At 35.7% G+C, this 19938-nt stretch overlaps 2 protein-coding genes across 2 annotated transcripts; both read right to left on the reverse strand.

The window, feature by feature from the left end:
• Positions 1–99: 99 nt before the first annotated feature.
• Positions 100–14687, reverse strand: sdcbp2 (syndecan binding protein (syntenin) 2). The gene is made up of 9 exons (XM_079848139.1): positions 14475–14687; positions 8988–9039; positions 8585–8681; positions 6083–6183; positions 3214–3372; positions 2839–3014; positions 2045–2216; positions 1738–1829; positions 100–794 (listed from the first exon to the last, which is right to left on the reverse strand). The coding sequence occupies exons 2-9, from the start codon at positions 9036–9038 to the stop codon at positions 740–742; spliced, it is 903 nt and encodes a 300-aa protein (XP_079704265.1). The 5' UTR covers position 9039; positions 14475–14687; the 3' UTR covers positions 100–739.
• Positions 14688–17101: 2414 nt separating this feature from the next.
• fkbp1ab (FKBP prolyl isomerase 1Ab) lies at positions 17102–19422 on the reverse strand. Its single transcript, XM_079848154.1, has 4 exons — positions 19308–19422; positions 19131–19178; positions 17895–18007; positions 17102–17724 (listed from the first exon to the last, which is right to left on the reverse strand). Exons 1-4 carry the CDS (start codon positions 19342–19344, stop codon positions 17596–17598), a joined length of 327 nt encoding a protein of 108 aa, XP_079704280.1. The 5' UTR covers positions 19345–19422; the 3' UTR covers positions 17102–17595.
• Positions 19423–19938: the final 516 nt, after the last annotated feature.

Raw genomic sequence — 19938 nt, forward strand, 5'->3', positions numbered from 1 at the left:
TGTTTCAAGTTCCTAATCATCTGAAAAAGAGCAAATGTGTAGACCATCTTAAAACATTTAGATTTTTTTTATACATTTCAGCAATATATTCCAATGGTATCACCAGGATGATTATTTATTTTTGTAATAATTTCAGTCTTCAGGTTACATTCGTATATAAATTTTTAGAGACACTAAAACATTTACAGGATAATGACAGAATATCATCAAAGATTAAACACCTAAAAAAAATGTTCAAATTCAATAAGAAATGAGTTGTGAAATTACAAATTCTGGCCAATGATTCATTCTGGCAGAGTACAGCTGTCTTGGCATATAGATGTTCAAAAAAACAAAGTGTTTGTGCATAGTGGGAGAAATGGAAAAGATAGGAGTGTTGAAGCTAATGCTTTTCAAAAAAGGAAGCTCAGATTCAGTTTTTAACCCCTTGCCTCCCAGCCAAATTAAAATAATCGGATAATAATAATATTCAATTATGACAATGGATTATTATATAACATGTAATATGACAACAATTAAAGAATGGCAACAATGACATGAAGGACAGAATCAAGAACTAGAAGGCAAAACAATAACAGCCAACATGTAAAATAAAAAAGGCCATTTGTACATGTTATAAATGAAAGTGATTGAGGAGGTTTATCCCATCAGTGATAGATGACCCATGTGGTGGAAGGCTCCAATGGGAAGGCTAGAGATTGTAGGCATTGTGGAAGGGGGTGTGCGTGTTGTCCTGTGTTCAGACCTCAGGCACAGAGTGATCCATTGAGGACTTCAGCAGGCCGCTTGACATCCTGCAATACACAGATTAGAGCTGTCATCAGAACATTTTGCCTGACAATTATTTTTGATACAAATTCTTCAGATTATTGATGTCTGTTTTTGTTCATGTCACACTGTAAGCTTAATACACATTAAGAAGTCATTTATTTACAAGTATGATCACAGGGAACATTCAAAACTGCGTTGGCGCTACTGCTGACCCAGAGAGAGCAGTTGCCATGTATAGATATGAAACAGGTTTACAAACTGTCATTTCAACCAGAAGGTATCATTATTTCTGTTACAAACTCAAATTATCACAAAAGCACTGGGATAAAAGTTTATAGTTTGGGTATAAACACTGATGACTACAGTGGCGATCAAAATAGAGAAAATCACCATCAAGTAACTTGATGCTTCAAATAACTATTGTATCAGTTATGCTGTTGCACCAGTAGATGGCAACAAGTGACTGTTAAAAAAATGCATTTGCAATTGAATGATTCATTCAAGAGATTTGTTAAAAATGCTGATTCATGGGGTAATGAAAAGCATAATGAGTCATTGAACCAATCATTTAAACCGATTTGTTTAAAATAATTCATATTAACTAAAAAAAATGTTTTTTAAATAGACTGCAGCAATTAACATTTTGTCAAAACCTCGAGTAAAATGTTAGATTGTTCAGTTGTCTATTAAAATAATGGGAAAAACGTGATCCATATTAAAAAAAAAAAAAAAAAAATCATGATTCTCAATTTATCCTGACTCGTGCAGCTGTACTGCGTAGATTTGATGGTGGGTTAAGGTTTACGGGAAGGCTCAACAGTGAAATTATAGATGTAAATACAGAAATTATTTACAGCTGTAATTACATGCAGGTTTTTAAAAATACAAGTACAGTTTATTTGTATTTTTTGCAACTGCTCTACTACAATTATTAGATATTTTAGGATAAAAAAAGCTGGGTCTCACTTCTTAATCATGTGGTCGTAGATGAACTTAGGCATGATGGTGATGGTCATGGCAGTAGGAGATGTGGTCAGGATGTCCTTGATCTGAGTGTCCTGGAGACAGAAAACAAAATACTTTACTCCACAAATCTCAAATTGATCAACTAATTTGATTTCTTACAGTAAGTGATTGATATGGATCTCAAGTCTCATATTGAAATGCCTTTTTTAACATTGTATTTATGGGTTTGTGATTTTATTATAAAAACAAATAGTACTGGGACATGACAGAGAGACCACATCTAAAGGCATATCCTGAAAAAACTCACCTTGAGTCCAATGACGTTCTGGCCGTTGATCTCGCAGATGTAGTGATCTGTGAGCAGGCCATTGCGGGCAGCAGAACCATCCTTCACTAGAGACGTGATGCGCCCGGATTTGAAGATGAAGCCCACGTGGCCGGAGCTGTCCTTATGCATGGTGACTGTGCGCTGGAATGGTCTGGAACACAAAATATATAAATAAAAAGTTGATCTCTATTTGCATAATCAGTGGCATGATGTGAAAATTATTTTGATTCAACCCCTTTTAATGTGATTATAACTTTAATGCAAACAGTAAAGTCATTAAGTGATTGATGTCTCATGTCGACATGCAGTTTGTCCTGTGGCTATACTTCAAAAACGGTGTATTTAAATGTTTACTGCTTGTAGGTGCCTTACTGTAACTGAATTTAGTTTAATGTTTTTTGCTAAATTACTTTGTGGTAATCGCCACTATGTCACAGATGTTACAGAGCTCAACTTGCATCAATTAGGAACTTTCCTTCTTTTCATATTGAAATCACAAAAATACTTTAACCACCAGGTGGCAGCAAAGAACTACAAATATAGTAATACACCTGTCATGCTGATTCTGTCGAATTTCTATGAATATTTTGTTACTGTGTTCATATATATATATACATATAACACACAAATTTTAAATTACAATACAATTTTACACTTATTTTGTATTTTTGATCAGCCTGTGTGAACATTAAAGACTACTTTAAAAATAAAATCTTGCTGACCCAAACATGTATTGTATAGATACATATACTGTATAGATGAAAATGACTGACCTGTCACGGACGATGAGCTCGATGCGTTGTTCAGCTGCTGCCTTCAGAGCTTTGTGGGCTTTATCTGAGTTCCAGCCAGCAACATTCTGCCCGTTGATCTGCAGAACCTGATCTCCAAAACGCAGACCACCCAGAGCCGCTGGAGAGTTCGCCTGCACTAGCTGGACAAACACTCCCTAAAGACAATGACATGGAAATTACATGCATGAATATAATGACATCTGCTGCTGATGATAACAATGACACATACGCTGACAATGAGGGTGTAATGCCTTATTACTAGTTAACCTACATACCAATTACTCACTCAAAACAATAAATCACAACACCAGTCATGACTCTGAGAAAGTGTTTAATGCGAAGAGCTTTACTCACATTATCGATATCTTTCAGTCGGAGGCCGACCTTTCCTTCCTGGTCTTTGCAGATGATGATCTCCCGAAGACCTGGACGAATCTCTGCCCTCCGAATACCAACATCTGCACCAGTCACGGGCCGCACCATGCCACCCAGAGAACTCGGCACTGCCACTTGCTGCCAGGAGAGAGAAAACTATTTTAATTCATTCTCATATGTGTGAGTGTATTGGTCACATACAACACTAACATTAATTTCTGTAGAATCTGCTTGTGAAGTCTGACATCACGTGAGACGGGTTCAAACCCTTGTCAGATACCAAAAGCGAACAACAAATGGTACTAATATACACTCATAGCGTGCTGTTAAACTACAGGAAAAAAATAATAATCACGATCTTAACTTTATCTCCATATCCCGAAATTCCACATGGCCAGACAGGGTTTTATTTTTTTAAATAATCATTTAATTGGTGTCCGGGAATCTGTGAGCCCAGAGAATGTAGTATATGCAACGTGACACGCGAGTTTATAAAAGCTTACTTTAATGTGTATTGTGTAATATGAATAAATAATGTTCATAAACTGCTGTATTCTCACTTGAAACAACTGGAGGCTTGGACCTGGAAACAGTATTCCATACACACGACTTAAGTGGATAGCAACTGCCGTCTATGCAAATGGTCTAATGTAGTACTAATGCAGATTCTGCCTTATTAAAGCTGGATTTGAGTTACTATTAGAGCTAGCAGAGTGTCACAGTGTCTGTCACATGATCCTACAGAAATCATTCTAATATGCTGATTTGGTGCTCAAGAAACATTTCTTATTATTATCAATGTTGAAAACAGTTGTAATGCTTAGTATTTTAGTGCAAACTGTGATGCACTGTTTCAGGAATCTTTATAGAAATAAAAATCTTTTGTAACCTTATAAATGTTTTTATTGACACTTTTGATCAGTTTAACCAATTTCTAAAAAAAAAAAAAATAATAATCTTACTGACCCCAAAATTAATGGTAGAGTTTATGAATTTTTATTTTTGGCATTTATGATAGGACAGTAGAAGCAGTGACAGGAAGTAATAGGAGAGAAGAGAGGGGAATGGATCAGGAAAGAACTACAAGCCGGTGTGGTGAAATGATGAGTCCCAGCTTAGGACCCCAGTAATATGCCTGATCTAAAGCTGTTCTCGCGATTCTTAATGTAATCAATCAAACTTTAATTCATGTAATAATCTTTTGTTTTTATCCTGATTATTTATATAGTTAACGTGAAAGAAATTGCATTTTTAGGTTTTTTTTTGCGACATTGCTACCGTAATTGTTATTATGCAAAAAGGCATAATATACATTTTTTTTTTAAATTATAAGTATGTCATCTCATAATTAATTCTTAAACAGAATTAAGCCTGTATCATATTTGTTATCAAAGTTTTTTATCGAAACATATCATAGATGGTGAAAAAAACTTTATCTCTAATCATTTCAGATAGCTGTATGCTATGCTACTACTATCTAAGCTAACTTAAAAAACACTAAGAACGAGAAATGTTTAATTTCACAATCTATAGCTTCGGTTTTATACTAGTATATGAAACATGCAAGTTAAAAGACATTAATGGTCATTATAACGTAGTTCAAACGACTTATATAATAAAGTGATATCTGATTTGTAACCAGGCACTAAAGCGATTACCCATAAAACGAGCATTGAACCAGTCGGATTGCTTGGGTCCTAAACTGAGACTCATCACTTCTCTGGGACTCATCTCTTCACCACACCGGGACTTGAACTCGGAATCACTGCCCACAAGACTAAGGCTCCAACTAATACTTTTGTGTGTGTGTGTGTGTGTGTAAAGTTGCATAAACAAGAATTAGTTACAATGTATTATAAAACAACAAGAATTAACAATGAACATTATATTTATTAAATATATTAACCTAAATCTAGATCAATACGAACTGTAGTTTATTGTTATTGATATCTAATGCAATAACAAATGTGAACAAATTAGTTACCAATTAAAATATTGTGATTAAATCTTGTAATTTTTTGGCTTCTTTTTAAGGAATGAAAACAAGATATTCATATTAGAATGTTCTAGTTTGTGAGTCTGTTTTTCACCCACAGTAATGTTTTTTTAAGCAGCTTTAACAATATTAACAATAATGCTGAATGTATGATATCCAGCAGTATTAGGGAAGAGAAATGCATTTCTGGTTTGGTGTTGATAAATGGGTACTTGAGCCTTATTGATGGGGCTGTGATGGTACAAAAAAGATTGGGAGATGCTGGTCTAATGTTTAGTACTTGAACAGAACAGTGAGTATAATTTTAAGATGCCTTTAGAAAGCAGCCTACATTAGCAACACTCCAACACAGGCCTTATGGTGCATGAGTCATTCCTGAGCTCTGCTTCCAGGAATGATGCTGAAAAGAATTATGGGTTATGCTAAGACACCCTGTGGCCAGTTTGCGCTATTCACAGAAAAAGAAAGGAAAAAAGCACAAAAGCACAAATGCTAACACGCATACATAACTGCTGCCTTTTTCAAAGCTTACACAATTACCTTGGCTGCTTTAACAGAGAAAATATTGTACAAGGCAACAGTGGCAGGGATGAAAGTACAGCAAACTAAACCAGGAAAGAGTGGTTTAGCTTGCACTGCTAGGAAAGCATTTGAGACTCTGAAATGTCACTGTTTGCATACAACAAATATTTCTTGATGAGTGGCAATCCTCAGAACAGGGAAGAGAAAACCACACTGAACTCTAAAAGCAAATGTGTACACAGAGACAATCAACTTTTGTGCTATTGTTTTGTCATTTGTACTTAACACATTTATGCCATGTTAAAGCAACAGAAACATGCACATACTTACACTGTCAGCCACCGGGACCAGCGCGAGGTTTCTCTGGACCTCATCACTGTTCAGACTGAGGCCCATATAATCTCCCAGCTCCTCGAGATTTGGATACAGAGCTAGATGGAGAGAAAGAAAGCATTTCATATTGAAGTTTTGAATTCTCTATATGATACAGAGCTAATAGCTAACATAGTAGCGTAGTGATGATTAGCCATGAACCTGTAGATTTTTTTTTTTTTTTTTCTGTAGTTTTAAAAATTCAGAGATTGCTTTATAGATTGCACCATAAAGCAAGTGAAAAAAGCAGAACATAGAATAACAGAGAATTGTGAAAAACAGAGTTCAAGTGTCAGTCATCCTACAGTCGCTGGTTTCAGATTCTGGCCATGAATGTTTCCAACCAGTAATTATTTCCTGAGTTGAATCATGGCTACAATGCTTGTTTCTCTTTCTCCTACTTTCCCCAGCGCTCAGATAGGAAAATGTCTGCCTGTGAGGTTTACACAAACACACACTAGCACACCAATCAGTCTCTAGATTTTTACACTGTGTGATCAGGTCCAGACATACACAAAAAATCTATACTTTAAACATGTTTAGAAAGTTCAAATGAACAGCATGGATAGACAGCGGTACAAATATTCGTACCGAAAATGTTTGGGTCTTTCGGTTAGGTACGTATGTGTACAAATACAAATAATAGTGTTTAATAATACATACACATACAATAATAGTACACATGCAAATAATAGTATTGTATTAACCACTGCACAAGCAGAACTTTCAAACTTAAGAATGGGACAACATTGTTATACTTTGATGTTGTGAACACATCTGACATCCGTCAAATAGATGGAGCAATTAGAATGGGAGCACAATAATTCTTATTCTAAAATATTTAGCTAACATATTTGCATTCAAATCTCTTCCCCCAATTAAAACAGCACCATGAACTGCAGTGTGTGTTGCATTGCACTGACAGACTTTTTTGTTGTTTGTCAGTAAACCACAGTTTGTTTTTTCCCCAGCTGTACAGAAAACATACCGAACCAAGGTATGTGCAGAACCGTCATTTTTGTGTACTGTCACATTCTTAATAGACAGTGTAACTTTTTCAGGATTCTATCAATATACATATATCACATTATATATGCATAACTTGGATATATTTTTACATATAAAATAAAAATCTACAACTACAGAACAGGAGGTCGTCAAGCACATTCTAAAAAAAATATTGCCACCTTAAAAACTCTTTTTTAACATTCTTGTTGTGTAATATCCTGGCAGTGTCCAGAGAGGGCTCAAACAGGGACGCAATAGCCACCAGGGCTAACAACATGCAGGGTGGGGCCAATAGCCTCGGATCTCAAGCACCGAGGCCAAAATCAAGTTGTGTTTCCACTGTCGGATCAGTAGCCCCGCAGCGCTACTCTAAAACCTCCATAGAACAACCTCACACAACCCACCAGCTGACTGAAAACTAGCTAAATCGCAGTAGGAGCATGACAGAAGCGAATGTTTGGTCTTTACTTAAAGACTTAAGATTCCAGCATTGATATTTAACAATGTTTTACAATAAAAAAAATGTTACAGAGACAGATATTTAAGTTATGTAATTATTTCTTTATGTCAGTGCACATCAATCATGCTGAATCAATCTGGTATTTACAATTTCACATAAAAAGAGAACATACCATGAAACATGAAACCAAATAAATACACGATTATAATCGTATATGATTTGTCTACGTTCTTCAAGCAGTCTCTGGTATTTTCCATAAACATATTTATGTATTTATTATTGCAATGGTTAGCATAAGAAGCCATTAGCATTGCATATAAATACTGTATATTTCTGCCTCATATGGCGATCAGAATCGCCACCGGATAGCAAGGAAGTTACTTGAAACACTCGCTGGTGTCTGAAAGTGAGTTATGAGATGAATTTTTTTTTAAATGTCTTAAATGTTGAAGTTAGGCAGCCTGATATAATAACACGGGTAATGAGCCGTGGTGTTGACCCTTTCTACCTTTGTTCATGACCACTCCTCAAGCCCCAGTTGGCCTGCTTTGGAGCAAGGTATTCGGTGGGCAAAAAAAACCCTGGCCGTTGGCACTGATGAAACCCCGACGAGGCCCGATCAAACCCCGGAAGTGACTGGCATGCACTAACATGCTCGCTTTTGGCCCGACAGTGGAAACACTGCTAATGAGAACATATAGGTGGAAGGCAGTGCTGCGTGAATAAGAGGGGTTCAACTTGAGCACTTGTTTTACACTGAGATAAAAAAAAAAAAAGGAAATAGGAAAGGCTGATGCACTGTTGTTGAATTGCTCCCAGATCCCCTAAGGTATTTCCTGCTTGACAATCACACAAAACATTAGCATGCCTTTCATCTCTATAAAAACAGCTCTCACTCAGCACTCCAGAAATGAAAGAGAGAATGGCATGATAAGGGAGAGGGAAGCAAGATAGACAGCATAAGAAGACAGACAGGCAGAGCCCGAACTCACTGGAGCTTGGCATCCCCTGAATGGCAGGCTGTGGCTGGTAGACCCCCTGAGTGATGGCTGGGGTACTGGAAGTGGCATCAGCAAACTGGGATTGGGCCTAGAGGAGCAGACCACATGTGAATATTGAATTATACTTCAATCCTAGATCTTTTAAAGTGCCTTAATCACGGGGACGGCTGCCAACCCTTTAAAAAGCATTTGTTTTTCAATTATAAAGCTGAAATAAAATAAAATAGATGATATATATTGGCTTGGCAAACTAACTGAAATAAGTTCAAGTACTGAAATAAAGAAATAAAAATATTTAGAAAAACATTTAATAGAAATTGAAAATAAAAGGTCATTCAAAATATATATAGATAATATAATAGTATTTAAATAGTACTAAAATAACATTGCTTACCCTAATGACCTTGTCCACTTTAAGGTCCTCTAGGGATGGGTACAATGACATCCTAGAAAAAACACAATTGTACCAGCATGAAAATGGGGGAAAATAAGACAGCGTGCATATAATGAAACACAAGAAACTATGCTTTCAGTGAGCTCATATAGAGCCATATTGCCTGAGTTCATTTTTCAGCTGACTAGACACCACATGACTCCAGCGGGAATTGAAACCTATACTAATTAGATGGGATAGATCAGGGAGTGTATTAGGAGCATAGAGACAACAACTGCTGCTTTAATCAGGAACAAAGACACAGTGAATTCATCAGGATTCTCCATCCTGACTGACACCTTCAAATTCTCTAAAAAAAATCAAACACCCCCCACCACACACACACACACGGATGTGTCACAGCTCTCCAGGCGGTGTTGCTTTCATGTTGTGAAATGATCCACCTCTGAGTCCATCTGTGTCTTCTGCACAGTCATCCTCATTGACATCAAAAAAACATATCGATAAACCACCAGAAATTATAATAACTCCTACAATAGCTGTACTTTCAGACATAGGAGCAAATTTCACTTCACAAGAGGAAGAGGCACAAATAAAAACCTTCAACACTCAGACCATATGCACAAATAAAACGATTTGATTTAACTTAGACGGTCTTGCTCCAATAACTCAACTCTACTGGGCTAGCAACATCAATAATCATGAGTTATTTAATTGGATGAATGGTTACATATTACAATATAATACAAATGCCATGTATAACAGATAAAATAGCAATAAAATTACACATTTAAATAACTTCAGAGTCAGACTGTTACATCAAACCTAGTTTTTTTTTGACATTTTTGTCTCGGGTTTATTTAAAACTATAATTAATTATTAATATTATAATAATTTAAATTTGTACTAATACTTTTTAACTTTATAATACTAATTTTTATTTTATGTTTTATTTTTATATATTAATAATTTTTGTAATATGTTACATTTTTATTATATTTTATATATTTGATAATGATGATGGAAAAATAATATTATGTAAATTATATAATAGATTTCAGTCAAATATAAAATTGGATAAATAGTTATTCACCCATTTTAGCATTGCTGAAGTCTATTAAAGATTCTAAAACAAGTGAACATTCTGAGGTGACATGCAGCTCTGACACTTCCAGAGTAGACAGACTCAAGCCATTACAGAAATGTGGGCATACTTCAATCCTTGAGATTTTTTGGTTGAGGACAGTAGCAACAATTTCAACAATTGCAACTACAAACATCCAATAACACATCACTACCATACACGCATAACACAAACATACATTTCAGAACTATTCATTATAAACTGAACACTCTGGAACTTTACAATGTGACTTTGTATCAAATGGTTGACTTACAAAATGAAATTGCAAGATAGAATAAAAAGCAGTTTAATGAGGACTAAAGTTCATGATTAAAAAAATGATGGACCTGTCCTGAACATCCCCCCAGAAATCATCACTACAGAGCCAAAGCACTAACAGAATTAAACACTACCTGACTGCGCTCTTCATCTTATAGTGGAAGATCAATGAGAAGTTAAGTGCTTTACTGGGAACAAATCCATTACTGGGAAGGGGAAGAAGGGGAAGGGGAGGGGAAAAAAAAGAGAAAGAAGGGAAAGAGAATGAGCCAGTGAAGTACAAAGAAATTAAACTACATTAAGAAAGAAAGGAAGACCATGAATTGAAGATATGAGGGAGTGATTTACAAGTTACTAGAGGAAAGGCCAAGAAGCATGTGATTGATGGGCGCTGACATTAGTCATAATCATATGACAGTGATCACATGACGTATTGTGTATTTCAGTCAACAATACCACTGCCTGTAGATCATCAGGTTACTGTACGTCACGACAGCAGAAAGCAAGATGCAGGAAATGCTCAACAAGCGCCTACAGCAACACCCTACTGTGGATCATATGGTTATATAGGCATTGGACAAACAAAGCTAATCTAAAATACTCATTTCTGTCATGATCCTGTTTCTTTCTCTCACACACACACTCACACATTATCGCTATTTCCTCATTTACGCACACACCTCCTCATTTAATCATTATTCCCTTTCCGCTGTCTCTCCTTTACTATTAGCCATCGCTCACTCCCCTCTTCACCTGAATCCTCTTTTCCTCTGATTAGCGTTCCTACTTCTTTTCCCCTTTCTCTACCAGTCTTTGCCTGAGTATTGCATTTTCTCATGTGTGCTGAGCATCAATTAATCCCTGTGTCTCTGTCATATCATGTCATAGTCCTGTCGGGTCGGGAGCTGATTTTCTTTAAGAAAACTCTACTGAGCCGGAGAATCGCCGCTTGCCTCTACTCTCCCTCGGGAAACGCCAGCCTGCTCCATTTCCCTGTCATACGGAGCTTTCTTCTGAGCATCTCATTTCACCCGGGCTGACTGCTGTTTTTGTTATCGACAAGCCGAGACCTTAATTGGACTTTTACTACAGCTAGTAGTTCTAAGTTTCCCTTTTGAGTACCTGTTCTGTTTACTGAACTCTCTGCTTCAATTAAAGTGATTATTTCTCCGCATTTGCTGTCTGATCCTCTTACCTTCATGACAATTTCTAGCAAGAAACATTAAGTAACAGTAAAAAGAAGGTAGGCGTGTTTACATGTTGGGAAATGGGAGAAATTGCCCATTGCCTCACTTCCCTAAAGAGACATCCCACATACTAATGGAAATAGTTAGTCGCTCATTATATGAACAAACTGAAATAGGAAACGGGAGGTATTTAGTTATAAACAGTCCGACTGGAGCACTCCCAGTGACTGGAAATTAAACAAACAGCCTGGAGAACTATTCAAGTCTCTAATGCATGTTGGAACTTACAGGTTTACAACCAGATTAAAGAGACTGTTGCTTATCCCGTAATGTCAGATTCAAGACTAAAGCTAAAGCACATGCTCCTACACGCTGACATTTTGTACAAATCTGAGAAACGTTCACAGACAGACATGACCACAAAAAAGTAATAAAAAAAAAAAAAGTAAAAAAAAAACTCACCCACACACTCATGAATAAACTCCCACACAAGTCCACACAGAACAGCTCATGCAAACCAACACATACGCCCTCTTCCCAACATACACAGAACGTGATATGTGAAAGCAAACATGCACTGAAACATCTGCTCTGACGATTCAACAGCAACCAACATGTCAGAAACAGGCACTAAAATATATCAGACAGGCTCCTACCACACAAACATAGTCTCTCATCACATAAAAATGTCTCTGTGGTACTAAAGGGCCATTATTTCCTGTCAAGAGCACTCCACTAAAGTAGAGACGTCTCTAAAAAGTGGACTTATGGAGACAGTGAGCAGTCTTCTCGCAGACATGTGTGCCTCTATTGTTTGAAGCTCGATCTAGATCAGCTTCTCGCCAGAAATCAAGTGAATCAACTGTGGGCACAAAGTGTGTCATAAATCAAGCAGGCATAAAGCACAGCTGGGAAACTCATCATTGAGGCTTCAAGTCATCTGAGGTCAACACCTGTTATCAGTATTTTAATTCAGGTCACAAAGAAACGTAAGTAGCGGCAGATCTTTTCTTCCACATTACAGTGTACCCTGGCGAAAGGAATTATCAAAAAGAGAAGAAAGTGAATGGATGGAGCAGAATCTGAATGTGAGCTTGCAGTCGATTGTAAGAAACGGGTGAGTTTTAAGTGGAGAAAATGAATGGAGGTCTCTGGGATATGTCACTGGAAGATCAATGATAGTTTAATTAAAAATACTTATAATAATTAAATGTGCACAGATGAATCATTCACAATAAAATAGGTTAGAAAATAGGCCTAGATGAATTATCATTTCATTCCGTCTTTAACAAAAACTCAAATATAATATACAAAATATAAAACAACAGGGAAACAGAAACTATGATTCCAAAATTATAATAAAATTCAAATGAGCACAAATTACTTTTAAGTTTCAGATACTAAAAAAAATATAAAATAAAATGCAAATAAATATACAACTAAATTTAAAAATATATTAATAACCATGTATCTTATTGTGGAAAGCGTCACTAATGCAAGATAATGCAGAAGCAATAGAATGATTTCACTCTGCTTGAATCTGGTTTAGATGACATCTTTGACTAAACGTGGACTACTTTCCTCGCAATTTATTACAGAAAAATCACCAGAGCAAACTTAAGTTAGGGGCAAAGCCAGTAGATAACTGTCCGGTTGAGTGGATGAGGGGCCTTTGGTATGGGGGAGAAATGGGCAAAGCTCATTTTCAGGCAGACTGAATGAGTGCTGAGCATAATAAACGGATCTCCCATGGCAACAGTCTGCAACTCTATTGACTATTGAGACCAGCAAAGGATTCATGTTACAATATCCAATCCACAGCTTATGGGGAAATATAACGCCGCTGTCATTAACTAAATATATGATATTTTATTATGACTACTACAGCCTAATAACCTAGTGACATAAACGACAATGATTAAATAATTCAAGTGAACTGATGTCATTATGTGGGAAAGTCCCTTCATCCAAAAAAAACAAAACAAAAAAAACTAGGTTATAAGTCTTAAAGGTTTGTTTGTCAGCATCACTCTTTTGATTGTTTGTTTTCCCTATTCAGTCATCAATAATTCAGTTATTTCCATTATTGACTGAACATACAGGTATAATCGAAAGTAAAAACTTGTTTCTCAAGAAATGACTAGGTTTCATATGTCAGCGGCACATGCTTAAGTTATTAATATTTAGCTAATACGCAACATGCGTCACCTGGAAAATTTGTTTTAATGTTACGTGGCAAACATCAAATCGACATCGTCATATGTTTCACTGACGAACAATGTATAGCCTAAGTTATAATCATATTAACTGGCTAAACGTGCATTTAAAGAGAGTTCAGTTATACATTTGCTTTTTCTTCCTCTCTCTCTCTCTTATATAAAATCTAACAGTTTATCTGATAAAGACTTTATAAATATTAACTGTAACTGTAAACAAAGACGATAAAAGCACCTGTCAACTATTTTTTATATATAAACTAAGGTTTTATACTCCCTGTCATCATAAAGTAAGCACAATTAACTCAAAATATAAGCAGTCGAACTGATAGACTGTTTTTGTTGTTTAGCTCTCGAGCTAGTCTCCGTTAGCAACTCACACAATCATGCTAACTTAATTACACGAATAAAGTTCGATTTCTTTCTCCTTAAAATAATGGCTAGGTAATGTGTTACACAAAAAATATCCTTAAAAACAAAAACATATAAATATAACGGAATGACGAACACGGTAAAGTGAACACTAGCACGTCTTTGTTCTTCGTATATGTTAGCGGCAGCCTGGTTAAGTTTAGCTTCGGTTAGCCAGTGAGTAACGTTACCACGTACCTGACTGACTGAATAAATCACTCCAAAGATAATTTGAACAACAATATTCAGATTAGAGAGTGTCGCGTCTTACCTTTCGGCTTTCAAACGAGTGACTTCTGAAGAAATGGGGTAATTGTAATGAGAAGGAATGTAAACAAGCTGAGCACAGTAGATGGGACCCTTTTCCTCTTTAGGTTGGAGCAGAAGTGAACAACATTAGACGGGAGGTGGTATGTGTGTGCGTACAGTTTAGGCTTTGTAGCTCAATTTACTTCCTGCTGTAGACTTCATTTTGTTTCGTGACGTTGTAGCCTACTCCAGTTATTGTTAACACTGTAAAATGATTGTACTGATCAGAGATCTCGATATTCTTGATGGTAGTGGTGGAATACAAAAATTAACAGTTCTACCACATTTAGTTCATTAACTATATAGAATATAATCATTCAAATATGTTTTGGCTGATTCTGTCTATCTTGGTTCATTATGTATAAAGAATAAAGTGCTGAACAATTCAAAGTGCTGTCAATTCATTGACCCGTTGAATCTCATTGTTGTAAAGCAGTGCAGTCATATATAGTACCTCTGTAAGAATGTTTAAGGTAAAAGTCTCCTGCTCTTCATCTTACATTTTGTTATAATATGAGTGCCATTCTTCTGAACACAAATAAGATTTGCATACATAGTCATAAAAACAGTGAATGTACTAATGTGAAATAACAGAAGCAAGCACCATTTTCCAAAACATGTAAAAGCACATGGCACATTTTAATTATTTTATTGGGGGTTTTTGTCTGTATGACAATACATAAATATACAGAGCATTACAGAAATATTAAAGCCATATATCTGACGCTTGACCTGCAATCACAGAAATAAACAGCATCGACTCAAGTATTTATGCGTCTGCAGATTTCATTTGAATTAAAAATTATTTTCATGTCTATACAAAAAGTACTGTCACCGTATCTGCATCCAATATCAATTGTCTAAAGGCATCACGGTCTACATTAACAACAATAGATGGCTGCAAATAATTTAGCATCAAAATGTAATGGCAAGTAGTGTGATGAAAATATGGTAGAGAGAGTAGGTTGCAATGTGCTTTTCAGACAGTGTCCATCTTTGAGATTAAATATTGTTCCAGCTCTATGAGAACACAAAGTACCCATCTTTTATGTGTTAGCAAGCTAATTGTTTGTTAGATGAAGAGTGAAACATGATCACAAAATCTTTAAGCACTAAATATGGCATGCATCCATTGCAACGCTGCAAAATGTGCCAGCTAATCAACTACACAACCTCATCATACACAGAACAAAGTAAACACATCAAAAACATTTCCAAATAGCTGCATGTTAATAACATACAGCAATGGGGAAAAAAACAACTAGGCTATTAAAAAAAAATGTTGCGCACCAAAAATAGCAGTACTATCATACTTCGTCATTTTATATTTATCAGCCTGGTCTACTGTAAAGTGTGATTACAAGATATGACAGCACTTTATGACACTTCTGATCACTTTATACAAAACCAGTGAAATTCTGGAAAGTGTAAAACACACAAGGAGGCACAAGGATTGTTCAAGAATTTGATTCTTTGTACTAATCAAAACCAGTGAGCCTGTGTAAAGTCCATCTGTTAAAAGCTAATAATTCAAAACTGACTGAAAATTAGGTAACATTTTATTTTGATTGTCCAATTTAGACATTCTACTAACTATAAGTATCTTTGCATCTGGATGTCAAGTCATTAGACTATTGGTAGACTGTCTGTTTAAAGAGATAGTTCACCCAGAAATGAAAATTTTGTCATCGTTTACTCACCCTCAAGTTGTTCCAAATCTGTATGAGTTTCTTTCTTCTGTTGAACACAGAACCAGACAGTTGACGGCACCCATTGACTTCCATAGTATTTTTTTCCCATACTATGGAAGTCAATGGGTGCCGACAACTGTCTGGTTACCAACATTCTTCAAAATATCTTCTTTTGTGTCCAGCAGACGAAATAAATTCATACAGGTTTGAAACAGCTTGAGGGTAAGTACTGACAAAATTTTCATTTTGGGGTGAACTCTCCCTTTAATATCTGCTAACACATTATTTTGATGCTCCCCAACAGACATTCAACTAATTATGAGTAACTTTGCAACCCTAACCCTAACAGTCTATTACAGTCTACTAATACTCTAATGAGAGTTAGTTGACATGTAGTTTCAAAGTTACATATAGTTAGTGCATGTCTAAATTGGACTGTCGAAATAAAGTGTTTAAATACTTTAAATAATTTAAATTACTTTCTGTATTTTTTAAATGTAAAAAAATATTAATTGTAATGTATTAATTTATTCAATGTAAAAAGTAACAATGCAACAAATAGTCCGATTTTTTTATCTCAAACATAACATCTTTAAGGCAAATTTATGGTTTTCTTGGGGGAGGGGGGGATTACGATTCAGGGATAAAGTTGCAGATTCTGGTTACACATTTTTCTACAGTCACATTTGTACTTGGTCTCAAGCCAACAACAATCACAGTGTGAGAAAAAGTCACAAGAGAAAGGAAGTCTAAAGGCCAATTCACACTGCATCGGCAGACGGCGACCAACGGCAATAGATGCTGTTGGGTTTTGTCGGATCAGTGTGTGTTACCCTGTCAACATCTGTTTGCGCTGGTCGCCAATTTAACATTCAAGTTCAAGATTAAGGACATTGCAGGTGATTTGGTTATATATCAATTACACAGGAAGAATTCTGGACTGAAATTAAGAGTTTAAGAATTAGTTCTGATGTAATGTAACCAAAGCAAAAGGTGAAATGTGGATTTAGATAAAATTAAGCACAGATCTTTATATAATATGCCTAAAACTGTAAGAGTGGGATGCTGAATAAGATAAGATGGTTCTGAGAAGAATGGCTAAAACTGATTTAATTAAGTAATGTTAAGACTAAACTTGGTAACACTTTATTTTACAGTGTAATTGTTACATTACATATGTTATATGTAGTTAGTAACTATAAATGATGCATAATTACATGCAACTATCCCTAAACCAAACCCTAATCCTAACCCTATGTAGTTTCTTAATATTACTCAGTACTTAAATGTATAATTACAGTGTAACAATATAAAGTGTAACCCTAAACTTTTGACTCTTGAAACATTTATAAAGTAATGAAAAATTAACAAAAGGCAGTGAATAGCATTAAATCACTCCAAACTGAGAAGCTCCACATCGAAGATGAGGGTGGCATTTGGGGGAATAATCCCAGGATGGCCTTTATTACCGTAGGCAAAATCAGGTGAACAGGTCAGCTTTGCGCGTTGGCCCACACTCATCTAAAACTCACAAAAATATAGGCATGAATTATCTTTTTTTTTTTTTCATTGAAATATCAATCATTGACAGACTGGATTTGGTAGTTCTTTATTAAGATTTTATTTAAACTTCTTTAAATCAAAAAGTGTTACCTATGATTTTTCTGAGCGAGTAAAACACCATCACACACCTGCACAATACCTTCCTCCCAGCCACGGATCACTTCCTGTTTACCAATCTTGAACTTAAATGGCTTTTCACGGTCACGGGAAGAGTCAAACTTTCGTCCATCTGTCAGAGAGCCTGTAGATTTGAGAGGAAAAGGACGAGGCCATGAAAAACAGGAAATGAGGTTAGAGCATCAGATAAATGGGCGACTTTATTATTGTTCTGTTCTGTCAGGGGGATTTTCCGTCCCTCTAACCCATATCTAATAGCAGTAAATTGTCAGGATATGAAACAATAACATGGAGTGGAGTGACATATCCACAGACATAAGACTGCTGTATATATATATATATATATATATATATATATATATATGCTCTTTAACAACAATGGTTCTTGGCCTAATGACCTGTTGCTATGTCTAATAAGCATAAATCAAGCTCACAGACAAAATATCTGTGACCGGTTTTCTATTCTTCTTCCCATGTAATAAATAAATAATGAGATGGAAGCCCTGAACCACAAGATGGACATTTGTTTTAAGTGCTTTAATGCCTCCATGAGTCTAATTTCCTCATTATTATTATTATTATTTTTAGTTCTATATACTTTTTATTATTTTTAACATTTTCCCTCCATTTTTATTAAACCTTTAATTACTCGTGTAAATTAAATTATTAAAAATTAGTAAATACTCTACGTAAAAATAATTAAATAAAAAAAAATGTTTATAGAGAAAAAAAAATATGGAGAAAATGCACCACAAATAATTAAAAATTCCAGGAAAATGATGTTGAATATTATATCAAGGTTGCATATAGCCGAATCATCAAATAATCTACTTGACAGACAGCGATTTCTTAGTTAGTATGAACAATTTAAAGACAATCACAACATCCCCAGGGGTCGACTCACTCCAGACAGTGCTAATCTGTCTATCCGACGCGAATCTGTTCAGTCTCAGCTGTCAAATGAGGATCATGTGGACAAATGCTAGTGTGTGCAAGACAATACACAACTAATGATGCATATTGGCTTGATGTTCTTCCTCGTTTGTTGCTAAATTTTTACTATATCTTTAAGGCATTTCGACTTTTCATATGTTTATATTTCTTAATGCATTAACATTTTTTTAAATAAAGCCATTGATAATTTAACCATAAAGCTACAAATATCAATATAAACACACAACGTGCAAACAGGGCAAGATTACTACATACTGTACACCGACCAAAAGAAAATCTGAAATTCAACTCACCAACATAATGCACCACACATGTCTGTCCTTTTTTGGGAAAAGTCCTCCCTGTGATTGCAGCGCGAGGAGAAACAGGGAGCAAGAGACAGATGAATTATACACAAAGCTGTTAAACGCATGCAGCGTGACGAATAGTATGCTACTTTATATGATAGAGGCTGCACTGGGGTAATTTACCATCGCCGGGGGTTATGGTCTCGATCTCCACTCCCATTTTGTCCTGCTCGTGTGTATGTTTCTGAAGAGCCCTCCCGCACACTGTTCCGCTCACAGCTGTTTGCGGAGAGAGAGAGAGAGAGAGAGAGAGAGAGAGAGAGAGAGAGAGAGAGAGAGAGAGAGAGAGAGAGAGAGGTTTAACAAGACTTTATTATTTACATAATAAAAACATTATTCACAACATCATCAAATACTCGTTAATCAAAAAAAATAAAATAAATTAAAAATTCAGAACCAACTGGCCCTCATCAATTTCACACAAAACATTATTAAGACACCAAATATCATCAAAACATCCCTCATTTTTTATAAGCTTATAATATACAAACTCTATATTTAACCTGGCAGCTACAAGGTTCTTGAACATTAATTCAGCATCAGTACTAAGAAGATTCAGCCCCTCATTCTTCCTCGTCTTCCAAATTGCTAATTTTGCAGTTCCGATCAAGTAGTTTAACAAACACGCTTTCCTTCTGATTAAGAATCTGTACATCACACCCCCAATAAACACTTCTTCTAAAAAATTATCATCAAATGCTTGAAACCATCTATCAAGAAGATTAAAAAGACCTTTCAACCTATTACATCTTAA

Source organism: Squalius cephalus (assembly GCF_949319135.1).
Source record: "Squalius cephalus genome assembly, chromosome: 18".
Classification (NCBI taxonomy): domain Eukaryota; kingdom Metazoa; phylum Chordata; class Actinopteri; order Cypriniformes; family Leuciscidae; genus Squalius; species Squalius cephalus.

Excerpts from the sequence above, each read along its gene's own strand:
- sdcbp2 (XM_079848139.1), bottom strand. The coding sequence starts at position 9,038 with ATGTCATTGTACCCATCCCTAGAGGACCTTAAAGTGGACAAGGTCATT. Across the intron at positions 6,184-8,584 it reads TCAGGGGATGCCAAGCTCCA|CTCTGTATCCAAATCTCGAG; the intron begins GTGAGTTCGGGC and ends CTCTCCATCTAG. Across the intron at positions 795-1,737 it reads TACGACCACATGATTAAGAA|GATGTCAAGCGGCCTGCTGA; the intron begins GTGAGACCCAGC and ends TGTGTATTGCAG.
- fkbp1ab (XM_079848154.1), bottom strand. The coding sequence starts at position 19,344 with ATGGGAGTGGAGATCGAGACCATAACCCCCGGCGATG. Across the intron at positions 18,008-19,130 it reads ATGTGTGGTGCATTATGTTG|GCTCTCTGACAGATGGACGA; the intron begins GTGAGTTGAATT and ends TCAAATCTACAG. Across the intron at positions 17,725-17,894 it reads GGGAGGAAGGTATTGTGCAG|ATGAGTGTGGGCCAACGCGC; the intron begins GTGTGTGATGGT and ends TGTGAGTTTTAG.